This window comes from Channa argus, chromosome 7 (genome assembly GCF_033026475.1).
Source record: "Channa argus isolate prfri chromosome 7, Channa argus male v1.0, whole genome shotgun sequence".
NCBI classification, from domain to species: Eukaryota; Metazoa; Chordata; class Actinopteri; order Anabantiformes; family Channidae; genus Channa; species Channa argus.
Genome location: NC_090203.1, coordinates 5,744,095 through 5,763,822, shown reverse-complemented (window position 1 = coordinate 5,763,822; position 19,728 = coordinate 5,744,095). Strand labels below are relative to the sequence as shown.

Below are 19,728 nucleotides of genomic sequence, written 5' to 3'. Positions count from 1 at the left end.
CCTGCTCAAGCAGGCGGGGTTTGTGTCAGGGAGTGGGGAAGCAGTGATGGAGGTGTGTCTTAGTAATGGAGCAAGACCAGGGCAGGTTGGACAGGTGGGGCGACTCATAGTTACAGCTGAGAGGAGCATTCAGGTGCCTCCTGGTGGATAAGTGAGATTATTGCATAGAGGAAGCAAAAGCACCTTTTGAAAGAGTTTACAACGCACTTCTACAACCTTAAGCAAGTAAGGTTTGATAGTAACATTGCAACAAACAGAGTAACTCAGCAGAATTATGACCAACACAGAACCCTGTCTGATTTTAGTGGTATGCAAATGCCTGTTGATCTTATTCTTGTCTGCTTGTAGTGTGTGTGTGGAATCTCAGTAAGTTGAGAAACTGCATTGGATTTCAAAATGTAATAATAAGATTAAAAGAAACATTGACTCTGGGACCTAATAATTAGATACATTTAATCGAATTGTCTCTGTCTGAAAGGTTAAGGAGTAATTTGAAACGTGATGAAGCACTTGCATCCTTTGATTATTTTCAGAAAATGTCACCGAGCTAAGAATGGAGATAAAAACTAGCTGCACAAAAAAGAGAACACAATAGTTAATAAAGTTAAGCTTTGAGAAAAAAAATACATTGTAAGCTGTTGGAGTTTTTCCCAAAATATATAATTTCCAATCTTTCCTTAAGATGAGGCTTATATACAATCAAAATTCTGATCAAATCAAATCGGACAATACTGATATTATTGTATCTAATGCTAACCCAATATTTTGATACATAATCTATGGGGGGTCTTTGAAACTACATAAACAAAAATGAATGTCGTCTTCTTCTTCTTCTCCTTTGGGCTGTTCCCTTTCATGGGTCGCCACAGCAAATTATGTGCCTCCATCTAACTCTGTTCTCTGCATCCTGTTCTCTCACACCAACTCATGTCCTCTCTCACTACATCCATAAATGTCCTCTTTGGTCTTCCTCTAGACCTCCTGCGTGGCAGCTCCAACCTCAGCATCCTTCTACCGATATATTCACAGTTTCTCCTCTGAACATGTCCAAACCACCTCAATCTGTCCTCTCTGACTTTATCTCCAACACATCTAACATGAGCTGTCCCTCTGATGTCCTCATTCCTGAACCTGTCCATCCTCGTCACTCCCAAAGAGAACCTCAACATCTTAAGCTCTGCTACCTCCAGCTCTGCCTCCTGTCTTTTCCTCAGTGCCACTGTCTCTAAGCCGAACAACATCTCTGGTCTCACCACCGTCTTGATCACCTTTCCTTTCATTCTTGCTGATAATCTTTTATCACACAACACACCTGACACCTTTCTCCACCCGTTCCAACCTGCCTGCACTCGCCTCTTCACCTCTTTTCCTCTTTTCCACACTCTCCGTTGCTCTGAACTGTTGACCCTAAGTACTTAAAGTCCTGCACGTTCTTCTCCTCTGCTCCCTGTGACCTCACCGTTCCACCTGTGTCCCTCTCATTGACACACATCTATTCTGTCTTGCTGCAGCTAAGCTTCATTGCTCTGCTTTCCAGACCCACCTCCACCTTGAACTCCTCTGTCACACCTACAGCTCACCTCACCACGGTCTTACAACTCTCATACATGTCCTGCACCACTCTAACATACTTCTCTGCCGCTCCAGACGTCCTCATACAATACCACAGCTCCTCTCTCGGCACCCTCTCATATGCTTTCTCTAAATCTACGAAGACACAATGCAACTCCCTCTGACCTTCTCTGAACTTCTCCATCAGCATCCTCACAGCATATACTGCATCTGTTGGACTCTTTCTAGGCATGAAACCATATTGCTGCTCACAAATACTCACCTCTGCCCTTAGCCGAGCTTCCACTACTCTTTCGCACAACTTCATTGTTTGGCTCATCAGCTTTATTCCTCTGTAGTTGCCACAGCTCTGCTCATCTCCTGTGTTCTTAAAAATGGGCACCAGTACACTTCTCCTCCAGTCCTCAGCATCCTCTCACTCTCCAAGATCTTGTTAAACAAACTAGTCAGAAACTCTACTGCCATGTCTCCTAGACACTTACCTAGCATACTCTGTTTGGCCTTTGCCAACTATATCACCTTTCACTGCATATCCCTGTCTAATGTCTTCAGTCCTCTCAGTGTCCCACTCCTACCTGTCTCCCTGATCACATTAGCTGATGTTTAATTTGGCATGCGTTTTACGCCGGATGCCCTTCCTGACCCAACCCTCTGCATTTATCCAGACATTGGACTGACACAAGAAGACACTGGCTTGTGCCCCCTTGTGTTTGCATTAAACAAAAATAATGCCTGTACGAATATCAATTCCAAAACATGTTTATTTGGCAGCCCTGGAACAACACATAGCAAATAATGTTTACTGCATTTTATCAGACCATCTGTACATCTTTTTTCATAATGTTCATTTTTGTCCTCTGATAAACCTCAAAATATACAATTTTCTGTGCAGCTGTAATTGGTATGTCTGATTTAAAACTGCTAACGAGCGGAACAGACTGTGGCAACAGTCAATAATGGAGTCATTTCAGCAGCTGTACATGCAGATGTCCTACCGACAAATTATGCAGACTTTCAGAAGACCATTACATGAAAAGATTCAAAAGCGAGTGCAATGTGATAAAAACTGATACAAGTTGTTTCAATACCATGATTACAAATACACTGACACCCAGGACCCCACCCCACACAAACACACACACACTCACAGAGAGTAATGCATTACTCTACATAAACAGAATGTTACAGTAGTTCATAAGTGACCTAGATTATATTATCCTTTCATTTCAAGGTAGAGAAAAGTGACATGTAGAACTTCAGACACATCTTCACTATGACGCAGCCACTTGGGTTAACGGCTCCTCCAGGTACTCCACCAGTGCTTCTGCCTAAAACAGGTGGTAGGATTAAACAAGAGATCTGAAGACTGTGATGGAAATCTTTCCATTTTTAATAATGCTTTAAAGGCAAAAAAAAAAAAAAAAAGATTCAGCCAATTTATCAGTAGTCAAAATCATCCTGAATCATAAGAACAGTAAGTTTTTACTTTAAGCTTAAATGCAGCTGTAAACTCATTAACAACCATTTTTCAATATCACCGAATGCTGATCAAATTGATAATATGAGAAGCTCACACCTGAACTCACACCTATAAGTTTGTATAACCTGAGCACTTTATGTTTGTTCTCGATTTTCCACGTGACAATTAAATGAATCTCATTTGCATTGGTGAAAAGTAACTAGCAATTTACAATGGGTGTGCTGGAGTACAAAGGAGGTAACTGTACTTCATTTGAGTATTTCCAATTCATCCCACTTTGTGCTTCTACTCCACAACAGGAAATAATGTACTGCCCTACATTTATCTCATGATTACAGTCACTGGTTATTTTTGTTTTACATGCAAACACCACGAACAGCTTGTATAGTAAGATGCGTTACTATAGAATAAGGGCCATGCACACTGAAACTTATGCTAGTTGTTATGTGGCCGAGTTGAAACGCAAACTTTAGCTGGGATTCACATGATGTAACCACTAAGCATCATAAAGTTAAGTCTTGTCCTGTATCAGAACTTAACATAGGAGAACAATGAGGGCCTCAGGAAATTCTACATACTTTCAGCAAACTTTTCTGTCATTTCTTGTGTACTTTTACTCAGATCTAAATTGAAATGCATGACTTTTAATTGCCACTGAGTGTTTTATCATTTACATGACCCTAACAAGTATATAATTAATGCCTTTATCTGAATAAAAAATTTATAAAAATAAATATCATAAATGCAGCACATTAGCTGTACAGAGTATTCAACTGCCTAAGTGTTAAAATTCTCACCTTTGCTTTAAGCATTCCAAAGCCCACTGTTTCTTTGGCGTACATACACAGTAGAAGGTTGGCTACACGAGTGATGGCCACTCTTCCCTCCTGAGAGGAAACATAGGTTGAGCCCTACGTCATGATACATCTAGGAACAATTTCAATGCTTTAAAAAAAAAAAGAAAAAAAAAAAGGTTTTTCCTACCATACAATCCATGAGTATGAATTTGAGTTTGTCTTCGTTGAAGGCTTGATGGCCGTTCTTGTCATAGGCTGCCCAGATGTTGCTAGCTATGGCTGCTGTCACTCGAGCGTCGGTGTCTCCATATCCAGAGTAAGCCAGAAGAGAACCTTCATTATTCAGTAAGCTGGTGAAAATGGAAAGTTGGATGGTTCAGTATAAAATGTATTAACACGTGAATGTGATTGATGCCATACATTCTTGTAAAAAAAAAAAAAAAAAACTCCAACAGAAATTATATTTAAGTGTGGAAATTTAGCTATGATAGTCTCAGCTTGCAGCCCCTCAAGTATGAGGAACTTTGTCACATGCGGTATTAAACTGAATACGTTTGGGCTCTGAACTAACGCTAGGATGCAATCAGCAATTTAAAGACGCTTTGGGAAATCAAACAAACTCCTCATTTCCTACACAACATTACGGCAAAACCAACACGTTGAAATAAACGAGTTCAATTAAATTTCTGCGATCATTTTGGAGAATTGGGTCTAAATGTTTACATGTGTGGGAAGAAACTGTAGTGAGTCTCGTCCCGTTAGCATGCTGCTAGCGAGCTTGCTAACCGTACTCACAGTGTGCTTTGGACCCCGTTCGTGTTCGCCTGGCTGAGAACCTGCGTTAACGCCTTCGGCCTTAACATAGCTGGTCACTAACGCAGGTAATTCAACGACAACAAAACGTCAACTGTTTTCTTTTTGAGACTGAAGAACTAGTCAACTAGATGTAAACTGTCACAAAACTACTCAAGTCACGTCAGCTGATTGTGTTTTCTTTCTTTTTCCGGCTGCAAAGCATTGTGGGAATAGAAGTCGAATCTTTTGTCATAATGGCGAGCGAAGAGAAGCTATGTTTAATTTTTATTTATTTACATATTTAACATGTTTATCTAAATCTTCCTAGTATATATTATGGATTCAAGTGTAACTTTTCCACTAATTGTTCTCGTAGAAGCGCTACATTTTTAATTTATCTTTATGGATTTGTAGTTTGAACCACTCAACCAAAACCTGTTAAAATCAAGTGAGAACATTATGTGAATAATGAATAATTGTATTCTTAAATAATATAATAATCTAGAATAATATTTCTAAAAGGCACAGAAATGTACTGTTTCACAATTAATGCGTGTAGTTCTTAATTTTCCTTTGTTCATCACAGTAAGATTTGAGCACACCTTCCAAACCAAATTTGTCAAAATATTATACACCCATACTATAAAGAGAAATGCTGTAAATAATTTATCCAACATACAACAGTAGATTCAGAGATTTTTTACTAATATACGGCAAATTGTAATAGCCAGATTTAGCCATGGTACTACTTGTACTGAAATACAAAAAATGTTCATGTGAAATGATTTGTTTTCATTTGTAAATAGTAAAAAATGTAATCAGATGGCCTTTTCATTTTTAAATGAAAGCATTTACAAATCAATACATCCTGTATATGAAATATTGCAATATAGGAATTAAAAGGCTAAACAGGAGGCAATGGTTTGTTAGAATTCATCTAATTGTCATGTTGAGTTTCCTTTGTTGAATCAGCTATAATCTAATCTAGAATTACAGTATTATAGCCTAAGTCCTAAAAAAACTCAAGACTTTAACGTACTCTCCTACTAGTCTTCCATTCTCAACCCAAATTAAGCAGAGTTAGGCCAGAACTCTGATGATGGTAATGACATCATTGAGAGAGTTCTGGCCTCTTGTGTTGAGAAGTGGCAGGTTGAAATCAGAAACCTTCAAAGTGAATATTTATGGTTGCATCATTAGGAAGGGCAACTTTCTCAGCCAGCTCACCTTTTTAATTCAGTCTGGTAAAACAAAATAACATAACACAAATAACTTGCAAAGTCCCCTTTACATTTATTATTGCAGAGTTAGCTCAGAGTTATAAACTTATTACACACACAGTAATATCTTAGGGCTTCTCCACACTATCAGACCATCTGTACAATTTAATGTCTATTTTTTTTAAGTTTAAAGTAAATCTTGTGGTCGTGGTTAATTTTCAGTCTGCTGGAATATACCTTTATAAGCAATCATCTAAATCATAGACTTAACCTGCCTAATCCAAAGCTGGTCCATGATTGTAATGCAACCAGCTCTAAAATACAGAATTTTGGAGCTTCTCACCACCACACAGGGGCATGAATAATAACAAAATTCTGTATTCACAAACTGCTTCATGGGAATCATCCAGGCTCATTTTATTTACAAGTGAGATTTTTATGTCAGTTTGCATCTTCTTCCCACGATTGTGTGGGTTTTCTCCAGGTACTCGTTTCCTCCCTCAGTCTAAAGACATGCATGTTACGTTAACTGGTGACTCTAGCCTCTGTGTGAATGGTTGTCTGTCTCTCTAGCGAGGATAGACAGTTCAGATAATGCATGGATGTCCTGACAGGCCTTTGTGCAAGACAAATTCTGGCAGGACTGAAGAAGGTTTCCTTTAATACCATGAACTAACAACTCTGAATTTGGAAGCTCCTCCTTACCAACTTGCATTCATGTAAAATTCTGATGTCAGTGATTAACTAGTTTGAACTGGTGATTTATATTCATCTTCTTGTCAGATTCTTGTTCCAGATAGTGATGATGTCTGACTCAGGCCACCCCTTCTGCTGTCTGCTGTTCCTGTTATGTTGATGTAGTGCAGAACTGGAACTTGTGTGAGCTGCAGTGCCACCTGTTGATCTTAAAAGAGAAAGCAACCATCTAATAAAACTCTAATGAGGCACACACATTGCCTTTTAACCCACACACTTCTCGTAAGTTGAACCTACACACTTCTCATAAGTTGAACCTACCTTGGGCCTTCTTGACAAGTTGAACAGTGCGTCCATGTTTAATAAGCTGCTTTAAAGCATCAGTAGCCTTCAGAATCCTTCCAATAAATATCAGCACACGCTGGTCCTGCTTTTTGTTGAAACGTTTGGATACCAACTGATAGCAGAAACAAGAGAAATTGTAGAAAACCAACTGAACAAAATAAGTTACTACCGAGAATCTTCAAAAAGATGCATCCTGTGTGGCAGCAGGTTTCAGGCTATTTCTAAATAAAGCTGTGTTGCATCAAAAGTGGCATTATTTGTGATAATCCCCCTATCAATTCACACAGCTAACTGGAACTGGTACGCGATACAGTGTTAGCTGTTTTCTGATGGTCGTGAAAAATACAAATAATGAAACTGACATCTATTGTTTGCACTTGATGTAACCATAAAAGCAGCGGAAAACAACTCAAGTTCACACAGCAACCGTTGTTGCTCAACGGGCACCAAACAGGTTGAACCGGCTATAAACAAAAGAGGTTGGTAACGTGAGTTACACCATCAGAGAAAAAAGGTCAGCAAATAGTCCCACAGACCGGTATCAAAGCGTAGATGATCTTTATCAGCACCGATTAGCTTAGACACATTGGTCAGTCACACCCAACCTGTTAGAATTAGGTTTACTTCACAGCCACCTGTCACTCTGAACTGTAACCAAATAGTGTGTGATAAGTTATCACTTTTTTAAGTGAACAAACTCTTACTTTCATAAGCCTGGTCGTGATATTTGGCTAGCAGAGATGCCATCTGACATTTTCCACAAAATGTTTAGTCTTTGTTCCACTGTTAGAATGACAATCTCTGCTGAATAACCGAGAAGATCCAAACCCTGCACTAGATGCACTGGAGTCATACGCTCACTGGCCACTTTATTAGGCACACGTGTACCATCTAATGCAATCCAATCCTGCAGCTCTGCCATGAATTTCACTTTTACAAGGTTATAATTTCTCAGCTTTTAAGCAGAAACCGTCAGAAAGGTAATAATTCTACTCTCTGTTTATTATTGAGGTCATAGTCGTAAATATATTTCAAAATTTCACATTGCCATTAAAGTTTACTGAGAGCAATTTTGTAGTTAAAAAAAAAATCTATATTTAAGGAACATTGTACTATATTGTTTAAAGGTTGAAGCTCAACACGAACAAAACTTCTTCATGTTTTCTGGCGGTTGGCAAAGCGCGAAACGGTGCGTTACCGTCAACCAACCGGAATGTGGAGTGTGGATCAGGATTCTAACATTTATATGATTAAAAAATAAAACAATAAAAAAAATAGGTACTTAATATCCACTGTATTTTTCAAGTAAGTGCCTTCTTTCTGTTTCCTAATCCTGACAGGGTATTATGACACTTTCTACTGTTTCTTCTTGCCTACAATAACCACATTTACCTGTTATAAGTTTCTATAGTTTGACTAGTGTCAAACAAAACTTTGATGGCAATGATGTTATCCGCCATTTTACTAACACTCATCCTTCTTTACTTCTTCTTCTTCTTCTTCTTCTTCTTCTTCTTCTTCTTCTTCTTCTTCTTCTTCTTCTTCTTCTTGTTCTTCTTCTGTTGTTATTGCGGAGCTGAAGCTGCGTGTTGCTGCCATCTATCGCTGTACGATACGATGCACTGTTTTTGACACAACAGTATACAGACTTGTTTATAATGAGCTCCGTCTCTTGCAGCCCTTCTCTTTCTTATATTACTGTAAGTACATGTATCGAAACATATTTTAATTGGATTTTACTTTTATTTCTACACTACAGTACTTCTTTATTATAGCAAACAGGAAAAGTAGGTTGACTGGAGGAAGCTGGAACAGAGACTCTAGCATCACAACACCAGGGAGGTGTAGTAGAACATCAGTCGCATCACAGACTATAAAACCAGCAGCCAGGTGACTGAGGGGAGTGATCAAGCCAACAAATTTCAAAATGTTTTCTACAAATTTGTTTTGGGCCCTAAATCCATTTCCCTCTCCACCCTCCTGGCAGCTTAATCTTGCCATGAGCGCCTAAAAAAGTTTTTTAACTTTTTTATATTTCTTGTAACCTTATGAAAATGATTTTAAATTCTGACATTTATAGCAGAATTATTATGCTTAAACTTCTCCTCATAAGTAGACAGACAGAAGAAACATACTGTATAATGATATGCATCACATTCGTTGGCTATTCCTCTCAGTTCTGCCTTTAAGCGATAATGTTTTGCATCAGCTGCTGGCAAATGTGATCAGTAACTCTGAAGTCAATTTACACATGTCTTTTGGTTGCACAGGTGTGGCTGCTTGCACTTGAAATCATTCCCATGAGAAATCAAGTCTAATCGGACCAAATTCTTTGTGTGCAGTCGTCCTTATCAAACACTCAAACACCACAATCTGTAAGAACGTGTTTGGTTGTTCCACACCAAAATCAATCATTCTGAATCATATGATTAACATTTGTGGTCCACACCTCGGTTTCAAGATAACAAAGCAATATAAGCTGTGGATTTTTTGTTGCACGGTCTACACTTTGACCACTGGAGCTGCTTGCTGTGACGTCCTCCTGGCCGTGAGGTAAAATCTCAGTAACTTGGATTTGTAGCTTATGCAGAATTGTCTTTCATTCATATGGGGTTTAGATGGATAATTTTTCTTTTCCAAATCCTTACAGTGCTCACATTTCCGCAAGGATGAAAGTTGCTCACAAGCTTCTGCTTTTCAACTTTATTTTGCTGTCTGTCACGTAAGTACAATATTCACGTTTTTCATGTTGAAACCCAACTATGGATTGTTTTTACGGTGCAATCTGTTGGAGATGTTGTAACACCCCAAAAATCCTCTTGTAAATCACCAGTTTTATGTGCCGTGGGGATGGCGTGTACTTCAGTGACAACGCAAACCTCATGCTCCCTGGGTCCTACAACATTCCATGGATGGCAGGGATTCAGGATTTCCGCACCCTCTCTCTCATCACCCTTCCTGGTACCCATGACAGCATGGCCCTCTACGGAGGTCCGGAGGCTGAATGCCAGGCCTTGTCCCTGATGAATCAGCTGAGAGCCGGCATTCGTTTCCTTGATCTCAAAGTGTTTGGACTGGGTAACACCCTCTATGTCATGCATGGGGTGATGTACCAGCACAGCACCCTTAAGGAAGTCCTAGACATAGTTAAAAGCTTCCTGGCAGAGTTTAGCTCTGAGGCTGTGCTCATCCAAGTGAAACCAGAGTCCTTTGAGAAGAATACAGTCAATGAAATGGTGCAGAGTCTGATTGGCAACGACCAAATCTTTTATGTGACGTCTGGAATGCCGAACATGGGTCAGGTGAGGGGGAAAATTGTCTTCTTGCAGAAAAGCACCTTTACATTAGGAATTCCCTTCATTGATACGGCTGAGAAAGGTAGCAAGGAGGTCACCAACGTCAAAAATAAAGACAACAGAATAATACATCAGCTGAACCAAGCCACTGAAGCCTGTGGAGGTGATAACGAGGTTTTAACCTACACTAGCGGCACTGGCTTTGGCACATTCTGGGGCATGTTTTTGACTCCAAAAAGGGTGGCTGAGAAGGTGAACCCATGGGTTAATCAGTACCTGAGGCAGTTTTACCCTAATCAGCCCAGACCATGCTTTGGTATCATTGCCATGGACTTCCCTGGCATTGACCTCATTCAAACTGTCATCAATTTAAATTGGTGGTAGAGGTTCTGCAGCTCTGTACAAAATGCCCCATCATGTAACTGGAATCTGATGAATATGAAATCATTCTATTTTCTTCATTTCCCACTGAATGCGTTCTGATAGCAGAAATGTCTTATTATCCATCATTTACAATGAAAACAATACTCTCCTTGTCTTTTGCAACTGTGTCCTGACCTGTTATTTGAAAAGCAATGACTCTATCATTCTCTGATTGTAACTATGAGAAAAATAAAGTTTATTTTATGACCCTCTCGTTAACCTGAAGCTCGTGTTAGATGAACTCGCATCTTAGTAGCATCAGTGCTCCATTGAGTGTTATCACTAAAGTCTGCTTAATTGTTATTATAATCTTGAAGCAGATTGAAGTTCTGCTTAGTAAAACTACTTTACTCATGTTTTAATATTACCTAGATGAATCCTCTATTCTATAATAACATTACTGCATTAGCCAAATTGATATTGTGCGGCCAAAGGAACAATATTTTCAAAAGTTTCAAAACTATGATGAAATGTTGGAACTAGACTGATTACATTTCATTATTGCAAAAACATAAAAATAAACGCATTCACTTGATTCTAATAAATGTAATGTCATCTCTACCTTTCTGTACTTGCTTTATGTTGCACATGATTTTGTGTAAATACAAACTGTAGCTCTGTAGCTTTCCCATCCCCAGCTGTGCAGTGCTGGTCCAAGCCCGGTAGAAATTGGGGAGGGGTTGCGTCAGGAAGGGCACCTGGCGTAAAAACTGCCAAAACAACATGCGGACAATGATCCGCTGTGGCGACCCTGAATTCACGGGATAAGCCGAAAGGACAAAAAAACAAAACAGAAAAACCTAAATACTGGTTATGAACCACACTTGGCCCAAAGTTGTGTGGGATTGTTTTTCTGAGATTTTATCATGGTTGTGTTTTGGCAGCTGACTCGTCATGAAGAATAAACACGTGCACATAAAAAGTCAATTCTGAAAGTACTAGAACTGATAAACACTGGGAGCAAGGACGACTATGATTCATCAGTGTCTCGTTTCCATTTCAGAGCAAATCAGATTGTTTCCAGATATTAGTTATTTGTTGGTCATTTCTGCAAGCAACTACTTCACCAAGGTACTGCAATCGTTTTCCAGTGTTGTCAGTGAGAAACTTCTTTTAAAATTGCAAAAAATAAATAAATAACAAATGTAGACTACAATGTTCCGCATCCGTGCTTATTACTTAAGTTTGACCAGATTGATTTTGGGACGCTACTGCACATCTAATGTGCACAGAATTATTATTCATATTCGCGTTTAGCTGAATGATCAGTAAGGGGTTAAGCTTTCGTATGGCTTCAGTTGAGGGGAGGTACTTCTGGTAACCTGTTGGCGCTTCCTCGCTCCTCAATAATAAGTGCGTCATCCAGAGTTTCGGAGCAGCTCAAACGTGTTGGCTTTGATTGTTCTTCACACTTACAGGTAAATCTTTTATTTATCTGCTTTTGTTATGTTGGATTCAATTTGTGAAGTGGCCAGATTACGTATCTTTGTCAGAGTCACTGTAGTAGGCTGCAGCTATGAATCAAGTTTGGATGGATGTGCGCATCGCCAGACGAGTTTAAAGTTGCAAATTTCGAAATAATTAAAATTTGCCATATGTCGTTGTGAGCACATTATGTGCCACTAATAAAACGCGTTTTTCATGGAGGCTGGACGCTGCTTCAGTTTATTTTCGCGTGTCCACCCATTTGACTGCAGTGACCGAGCGCTAGAACTCTCATATGACCTACACTGATTGCGGTACGTGAACGCCTCCGGTGTACTCTGTAGGTAGGAGATCAGAGAATCTGATGTGTAGAAACACGGTTTAAAAAACGAAAAGTTTTCTGATCAAGAAAAGCTGAGCAGACATTTCAATAAACCCGTGAATTTGCAAAGTTATTGCGTAATGGCTCTAAAGACTTCCCTATGTCAAAAACGCTGATTACCACTACCACTCATAACACTTTATTGATCTTCTACTTCCTCCTTAACATGGCAGGTAAAAAGGGAGACAACCACTTTGCAAAGCTGAATGAAAACACAATGTTAAAAATAAAGAATAATTAGAAAACAATATATAAGTTGCAGTAATTCAATCTTTGCAGTGTTAGTGCAACAGAGATGTTCTTCTCTACAATGAATCCTGTCAATCATTGGAGTCTAAATAAGTAACACTATATAGCAGCTTTTGGAGACAGTGGGAGGAAAGCGACGCACAACAAGAGGCCTGTTGTTGTAAAGTACAAGTACAACTTGTTTGGTATAAAGAGAGTTCAACCAAACACATATTGTAGCTTTTAATATTCCAGTTGATCGACAACCTGAAGATTAACACAGTACAGACTTTATGCTGTACTGAGTATGAATCCAGAGTGTTTGAATATGAGGACAGAGCTGTCTCTGTTCTTAAACAGGTAACTAATCCAAAAAGTGATACTGTTGGGGAAACAAATCTCTAACTTACTGTCCCACTCAGATTGTTATCATTTTCTCCTAAATGTAAAGTTTATAATGTGCTCTTAAAAGCTGTGGATGAATTAGGAAACTGAAGGCAAAGCTCAGGATTTTACATGCTGGTCTTAATAGAAGCTGTGGTGCTATTTATTCGTGTTGGAAAAAGTTGCCTGGTTGTTTCTGTTTTTTCCGGCTTTTCGCAATGTCCGAACTTTTCCACCTGGAATACGACCACAGTGTAAGAAATGAGGGTGTAGCCCTCATTGTGTACGAACATCCACTTCAACTTTTACCTGAGAGTCATTGCCAAAATTACCAATTTTCGACTTGCTGTCTATGGCTTTAGTTTAGGGTGTAAATGTACAATAATGCTTTTAAACTTCTGTCTGACGTACCTATATCAAAACATTTCTCCAATTCTAGCTGAAAAACTCCTCCAGATGACATCCCCTGGAGGAGTTTTCCATCATTAGGAGTTCAGATGATGTCATCTAGAGGAGCTCTGGAAAAGCAGGCTGACCATGATTACAAATTCCATGGTGTGAGCAACAAGATGACATCATCTGAACTGAAGGTTCCTCGAAGTGATGTCATCTGGAGGCAATTTTCAGCTAAAATGCCTTTATGTACATGTACTAATCAAACTAGAGCCAAAAGAAGTAAGTTCAATATCAGTGAAGGCATCCTTTAATCTTTAGTCATCACCCTGCACTACGGCAACTTTGATTCTATCAAAATCAAATTTCACTCTTTTCCGTCCCCCTGAGCTGTGGTAGACAGACATGATCTATCAGCTTTTCACTCACGGTTACAGAGTGAATCAGAAATTAAGTAACGATAAAAACTGACAGTTGCATCAGATTTCACTTAGTTCGATGAATCAAACATGAACCAGAGTAAAGGAAATATGAAATACAAATGCATAACCAGTATCCCAATGTCTGTTGGTCACCACAATCTGCACGCAGCTGACATACGCTGACATTTGTTCCCGCAAAGCTTCAGGACAAACAACAAAATCAAAAACCCCATATTTCTCTCACAGATGTTATCCACAAGCGAACTTCAGTAATCAGCAACAGTAATTTATCCGAATCAGGGAAGGTAACATGTTTGCATTTTCTTCTCTCTTTCAGTCTCCAGGAGCAGGCGAGATGTCCATCAGCATGACCAACGCTGATGGGGTCACTGTGCTGACATTGACCTCTGACCCCAAAAGTGTTTGGCCTCCACTATGCCAGATCCTCAGAGCACTTTGCTACAACCCAGTGTGCTGCACAGTCTCTCAGCAGCTGAAGAGGGAGCGGAGAATCTCTCAGTCAGTCCTGGGGGTAAGTTACAACCATACTCACACACAGACATTGCAGAAACGATGGGCCGTTGGGTAAAACTAATCAAACGAGAATGTCATGTCTGTTCTGTTATTCAGTATCAGCCTCTCTTGGATGCTCTTATTATACTCATGTTGACCTGTGTTGTGTGTTGCCTCTGTCCCGACTTCTGTGCGTTGCTGGCATCAAATTCAAACTGAGCATATATGTTTTAAAAAAAAAAAAAATCTTAATAAGTTTCTACATTTAATATGTTGTGTTTGTACTGTTCACAAACCTGATCTCCTAATGATTTGCTCATCATTAGAATCAGTTTTTTTATTTACATTTTATAAAATGTCTCAACTTTTTTTATGATGGGTTTACAAGTATGTTTTTTTTTTGTGAGCTGAAGCTTTATTCATTTATTGTACGCTGCACTGAATTTTTCATTTGGCAGGTTGTCTGTGCCCACTCAGTTGGGATGTTTGACTAGAATTAAAAACAGACGGTTTGTTTAAAATGTATTGTAATCTAAAAACGCTGTCCTAATTACATGCAGTCAGATTTTTGTGTTTGTATTTGTGAATTTCCCGTTATTCTGTCATTAGTCTGCACTTACTTTTGCTCATTTATGATACTTAAAAGTAAACCTGCATTTATACTGTACAGGTTTGTTCATGCCGTGTTTTTGTTTATTTTTCTTCCACAGACTATGCAGATTATGATTGGGTTGCTCAACATTGGCCTTGGAACAATACTGCTCTGTAGTCATGTCTATATGTATTTAATTAATAGTGACTTGCTTCCCATTTGGTTGGGAATATTGGTAAGCAATGAAATTTATAAAAATAACAAATTTAAGGTTTTAAATATTTTTGTTAGATTAAAAATAAAAGATTATTATAACCTTATTGGAACTGCCCAGCTGAATCTCTAGAGATTAACCTAATGCAGCACAGACTGCTACAGTACTCTCATTTCATATTTAATTTTAATTTGTGGCTAAATCTAATGTGGAAAAAGGTCTTGTACTGTTTTTGCTGTCTCTTAAAAGCTGTGAGTAGATTAAATTAAGTTTTAATTTTAGCATCACAAGCACCTGTTGCTTTTTTTATTGCAAGCTTATAGAGATTCCCCAGGTTTCTGTCTTTGCAGGTTTGTATCCAGCCTGCAGGTTTCCATGTTCATGTAATGCAGCCGTAGTTTGAGGATCTGTAGTCTGTTACTGGAAAGATGCTATAAAAGCCTCTTTTAGGCTGTTGATTTGTTAATAAATCATATGCCTTTATGCACATTTCTATATTTGTCTTTGACGACTACAGTCTAAAGTGTATGTAGTATCTCTGTGTGATAGTAAGGTTGGTAAAGATTACATTTAAATCATTTTCAAGAGATTAATTAGAGGGGCAGCACCCCTACGTCCCATGGCTATGAATATCCACAAAGATAAATATTATTAAACCAAAGATTAATATTAAACCTACTGTGGGACCAATAAAGTGATTACAGTGACTACTGTTACAACATAAACTTCGTCATTGTGAGCATGTTAGCATGCTGCATGATGCACTACACGCTGCTGATATCCACCCACTATCATTAGTTTTGCAAATTTGCATCCTTTTATATTGAAATGGCAAAAACAGTAAAACAAAGATTCTTTTTTTTCAACAACATAATACTTATTGCACATTCAGCATAGTATAAATTTTCCTTAATCATAAATGTTAATTTTAATTTATTAGTGAACCACGAAATGATGGGGGATAAAAACTTATGTTGAAGGGGAAACAAATCTTAAGAATAAGGGATGGATGCAAACTTTTGCACCTACAGTATACGATATCTCTAATTTCAGCTGGCAGTTCTGCTGGGAAAATAATAAGTATTGCTCTGTTTGTCCTTCAGAGTGAAGTTCAAACTTTTTGTTTTTGTTTTACTTGTAGTTCATCATATTTGGCATCACCTCCATTTTGTCTGAGAAGTACCCAAGTCCATGTCTGGTGAGTAGTTTAACTTTGTAAAATCGCCATGTTATCCTAAAAGGATTTTGCTTATTTTCGTTCTATTTCAAGATGAATAAAAGATTTTTCTATTTGGCACGTGCAGCATCACCTTTTGGCTCACTCCTCTTTCAGGTCATCCTCAATGTGATGCTGAATTTCGCTGGAGTTGCCTTTGCCATTACAGGCATTGTACTCTACAGCGTCACTATGGGAAATTTGTACTTGTGGTGGAACTGTTCCCCTGGTGATCCCTGGTACAGTCAATATACAACTGCAAGTCCATCTCCCGAGGAACTGCGCATACAGGAGGCATGCAAGCAGGGCAAAGAAGTACTTTTGGTAAGGTGGAAAAGGTCATCAGCAGTAAAAGTATAAGTTGCTCAACTACAGTAATGATGTACTGTGTAAGTGAAAATGGAGCAGTCAGATATTATTTTAAACCTCAGACTTGAGGCAGATTTTATTCTAAAGTAGCTCAGTGAGCGTACAACAGGCCTCAAAGAATAAAACTAATAAATGTTCAACCATTGTGTGTTTGTATGTATTTTTAGAAGCACATTCACATGAAATGCTTTTAGGAGTATAAATAGAAAAATGAAGAAAATGAGTGAAGTACAAACAAATTGTATTCATGTTATACAACCTAATAATAACTATTTTTTTTTTTATTTGGTTGTTTCTATCAGATATTACTCAGAAGCATCCAAGCTTTGCTGCTTGTCTTGTCAGTCCTGGGGCTCTGTGTCACCATCAGCTCTTCTGTCTTGGGAATCAAAGTTCTGAGGAAGAAAGAGAAGGAAGACACGAAAGTAAGCATCTTCTGCTTTGTATCTTCCTAACTTTTCTGAAAGAAAGAAAAAGCTGAGTTTTTATTTCTTTTTTGTTATTTTGTGTTTCTCCAGATTTTTTTATCTTCATGCAAAGCTAATCACCTGCTGGCTCCAGCGTTATATCTTAAGAGCGCGAGACACTTGTGAAACATTGATCCTCTCATATAAATCTGAGAGAAATAATTTTTCACAAAATGTTGAACTATTCCTTTGAGAATTACTAGGCACGTAAGAGAATTTGCCACCCAAATTACTACCCCCACGTGATAATAATTTAAAAAAAGGAGACTATATGCAGTTTGCAGCTAAGTCTACGTGTCTTTTCTCAATACAGAGAAATCAGAAAGTGACTGAAAAGTGGTCCACAAATGTCGACTTTATGAAAAACTAAAACGAGCCGGCAGGCCTTACAACTGCTAGAAGTGCAGTGGGATATCGTGAAAGATTTGAGTGTGTGACACCACACCACCGATTTGTTAGTAATAATATCTTTAATATCTTTCTCTTTAAGAGCACAGCTGAACCAGAGTACTACAAACCACTACTGGAGGACGTCAGCAACGACTTTCCAGCCTAAATGCAAATGTGCTCGTGATATCAGACACCACGACCTGTAATCCAGTGCTTTTACACTATTAGTGGTTTTCACAAATTCAGCTCCTGTCTGGTGCCAAGCTTCTGACTCTTGTATTGCAAATATTCACAATAATTTTCGAGTATTTTGGCAAAAATGTGCACTATATGTAACTTTTTTTCCCGCCTATTGATTACGATTATTTCTACTGAGAATTGTACCTTACAATCAGTATCTAAGGAAATGTTCATTGTTGTGTGTTTGTGGCATTTGATGCACTTGGAGTAAAGGTTTTTTGTTGTTTACCAAATATTAAACAGTTGATTGTTTCATATTTAATGGTTTGGATCTCTGCTGTGTACATCACATGAATGGAACATTAGTAGAAGCTGAATCGCTTTAATCACTATTTTTATTCTTTCTTACAGTTAGTAAAAAATACCAATGAACGGTGTGGTTTTACCTGTAAGAACAATATACTGTACGTGTTTGATAATACACCAGAGTATTTTTTCTGGTGGGGAATAAGTAACAAGTAGGTATGTAAGTAAGTACATTCACTGAAGTATTGTATTTAGGTACAGCTTTGAAGAATTGGCATTTCACTACTTCATTTTTATGGACTGACACTATGTACACCCACTTAACTGCATTTCAATATTGTACTTTTATTCTAATATATTCATTTGCAGCTGTTCGTTGAAAATAATCCAGTTTATCAAGTTTGTGACTGAGTCCTTAAAATTATTGTTTTCTCAAAAAAATGTGAAGAAAAAGTGAGTAGTAAAGTTCATATGTCTACAATGGGAAAGTTTAATGTGTAGTAGATAATCTACATTTTTTCCTGAAAATACTTGTAGAATAAGACTTTGAATAAAGACCTTTTTACCTGTGCCTGGTTTTTATACTATCTGATTACTTTTCCACCCATGAAGTTGTATGTTGAGGTTTTAAAAATTTAATCAGTCATAATTCTGTACACTCAGTTTTAGAGATAAAATACATTTAAACTGGGGCGTTGAAGTGTCTCTTGATCAGGAACTAAAAGTGTAAATAAATAAAAAAAAGAGAATCCTGATTGCTATCTTCAATTATGTTAAAGAGGTTATTTTAAAAACGTAATCTTAAGTTGTTTTTTGTTTCTGCATCTCTGTCTGTAATGAGGATGTTTAATCAATAGCTGCACCGAACCAAAGCGATTCTTATACAGGAAACAACATGGTTTGAGTTTGAGTTTTAAAAAAGTGTGAATCCTAAAAATGAAACATCTTAAAGACTCAACCTCTGACTGAATGTGCTGCCAACAGTGCCAGAAAAAACACTGCTAGTTCTTATAAAACCCAAGGTGACATTATTAACGTAAGTTTTCATAAAATGGATTAAAAGATTTTGACATTAAAACTGTTCACCGCTAAACTTTAAGGTATTTTGCTGAATGTAATTAAAGACAAAAAAAAACAAAACAACAACTTTAAAATAATTTAAATACACAGTCCCCTCCAAAATGTTTGGAACGGCAAAGCTAAATTATTTGTTTTCGCTTCATATTAAAGACATTTGCGTTTAATGAAAGATGGATATCAGTTGTTTGAAATTTCAGTTTAAATTTACACTTTGATACTTTAAAAAACAAAAAAGATCTGACATTTGGCATCAGATCACCCTCTTTTTATCTCCTCTAAAACCAGTAGAGCACATAACTGAGAGGTGTTTTTGTTACAGAGCGACATCCTGTGTCCCTCTGACATAAAAGCACGGACAGAAAAATAGTTTTTAAAGACAGATTATAGCACCTAACTGGAAATAGGTGAGTTCTCTGCACAATAATCACAATAATATTAACTTTATGGGCTCTGAACTGGGTGTTTTTAACTTAAGGTGTTGAATTCTTTCTGTAGCCTGTGAGAAGGCAGTTAATCAGAGGAAGTGGTTTGGAAATAAGTGCA

The 19,728-nt window shown here is 38.0% G+C and overlaps 3 protein-coding genes across 5 annotated transcripts; 2 read left to right on the top strand and 1 right to left on the bottom strand.

Annotated features, from left to right (window-relative positions):
* Nucleotides 1-2,315: 2,315 nt before the first annotated feature.
* lamtor2 (late endosomal/lysosomal adaptor, MAPK and MTOR activator 2) lies at nucleotides 2,316-4,863 on the bottom strand. The gene is made up of 4 exons (XM_067511039.1): nucleotides 4,645-4,863; nucleotides 4,037-4,199; nucleotides 3,850-3,939; nucleotides 2,316-2,900 (listed from the first exon to the last, which is right to left on the bottom strand). Exons 1-4 carry the CDS (start codon nucleotides 4,710-4,712, stop codon nucleotides 2,844-2,846), a joined length of 378 nt encoding a protein of 125 aa, XP_067367140.1. The 5' UTR covers nucleotides 4,713-4,863; the 3' UTR covers nucleotides 2,316-2,843.
* Nucleotides 4,864-9,312: 4,449 nt separating this feature from the next.
* Nucleotides 9,313-10,838, top strand: si:dkey-152b24.7 (1-phosphatidylinositol phosphodiesterase-like). The gene is made up of 3 exons (XM_067511038.1): nucleotides 9,313-9,458; nucleotides 9,556-9,627; nucleotides 9,739-10,838. Exons 1-3 carry the CDS (start codon nucleotides 9,331-9,333, stop codon nucleotides 10,583-10,585), a joined length of 1,047 nt encoding a protein of 348 aa, XP_067367139.1. The 5' UTR covers nucleotides 9,313-9,330; the 3' UTR covers nucleotides 10,586-10,838.
* Nucleotides 10,839-11,581: 743 nt separating this feature from the next.
* Nucleotides 11,582-18,676, top strand: LOC137130633 (transmembrane protein 176A-like). Of its 3 annotated transcripts, none has more exons than XM_067511032.1 (7): nucleotides 11,582-11,695; nucleotides 14,196-14,390; nucleotides 15,082-15,198; nucleotides 16,319-16,375; nucleotides 16,511-16,717; nucleotides 17,065-17,187; nucleotides 17,720-18,676. In XM_067511032.1, exons 1-7 carry the CDS (start codon nucleotides 11,597-11,599, stop codon nucleotides 17,783-17,785), a joined length of 864 nt encoding a protein of 287 aa, XP_067367133.1. In that variant the 5' UTR covers nucleotides 11,582-11,596; the 3' UTR covers nucleotides 17,786-18,676. The 3 variants fall into 3 exon arrangements, with proteins under 3 accessions (XP_067367133.1, XP_067367135.1, XP_067367134.1); XM_067511034.1 differs by lacking the exon at nucleotides 11,582-11,695 and adding an exon at nucleotides 11,888-12,042; XM_067511033.1 differs by lacking the exon at nucleotides 11,582-11,695 and adding an exon at nucleotides 13,632-13,718.
* Nucleotides 18,677-19,728: the final 1,052 nt, after the last annotated feature.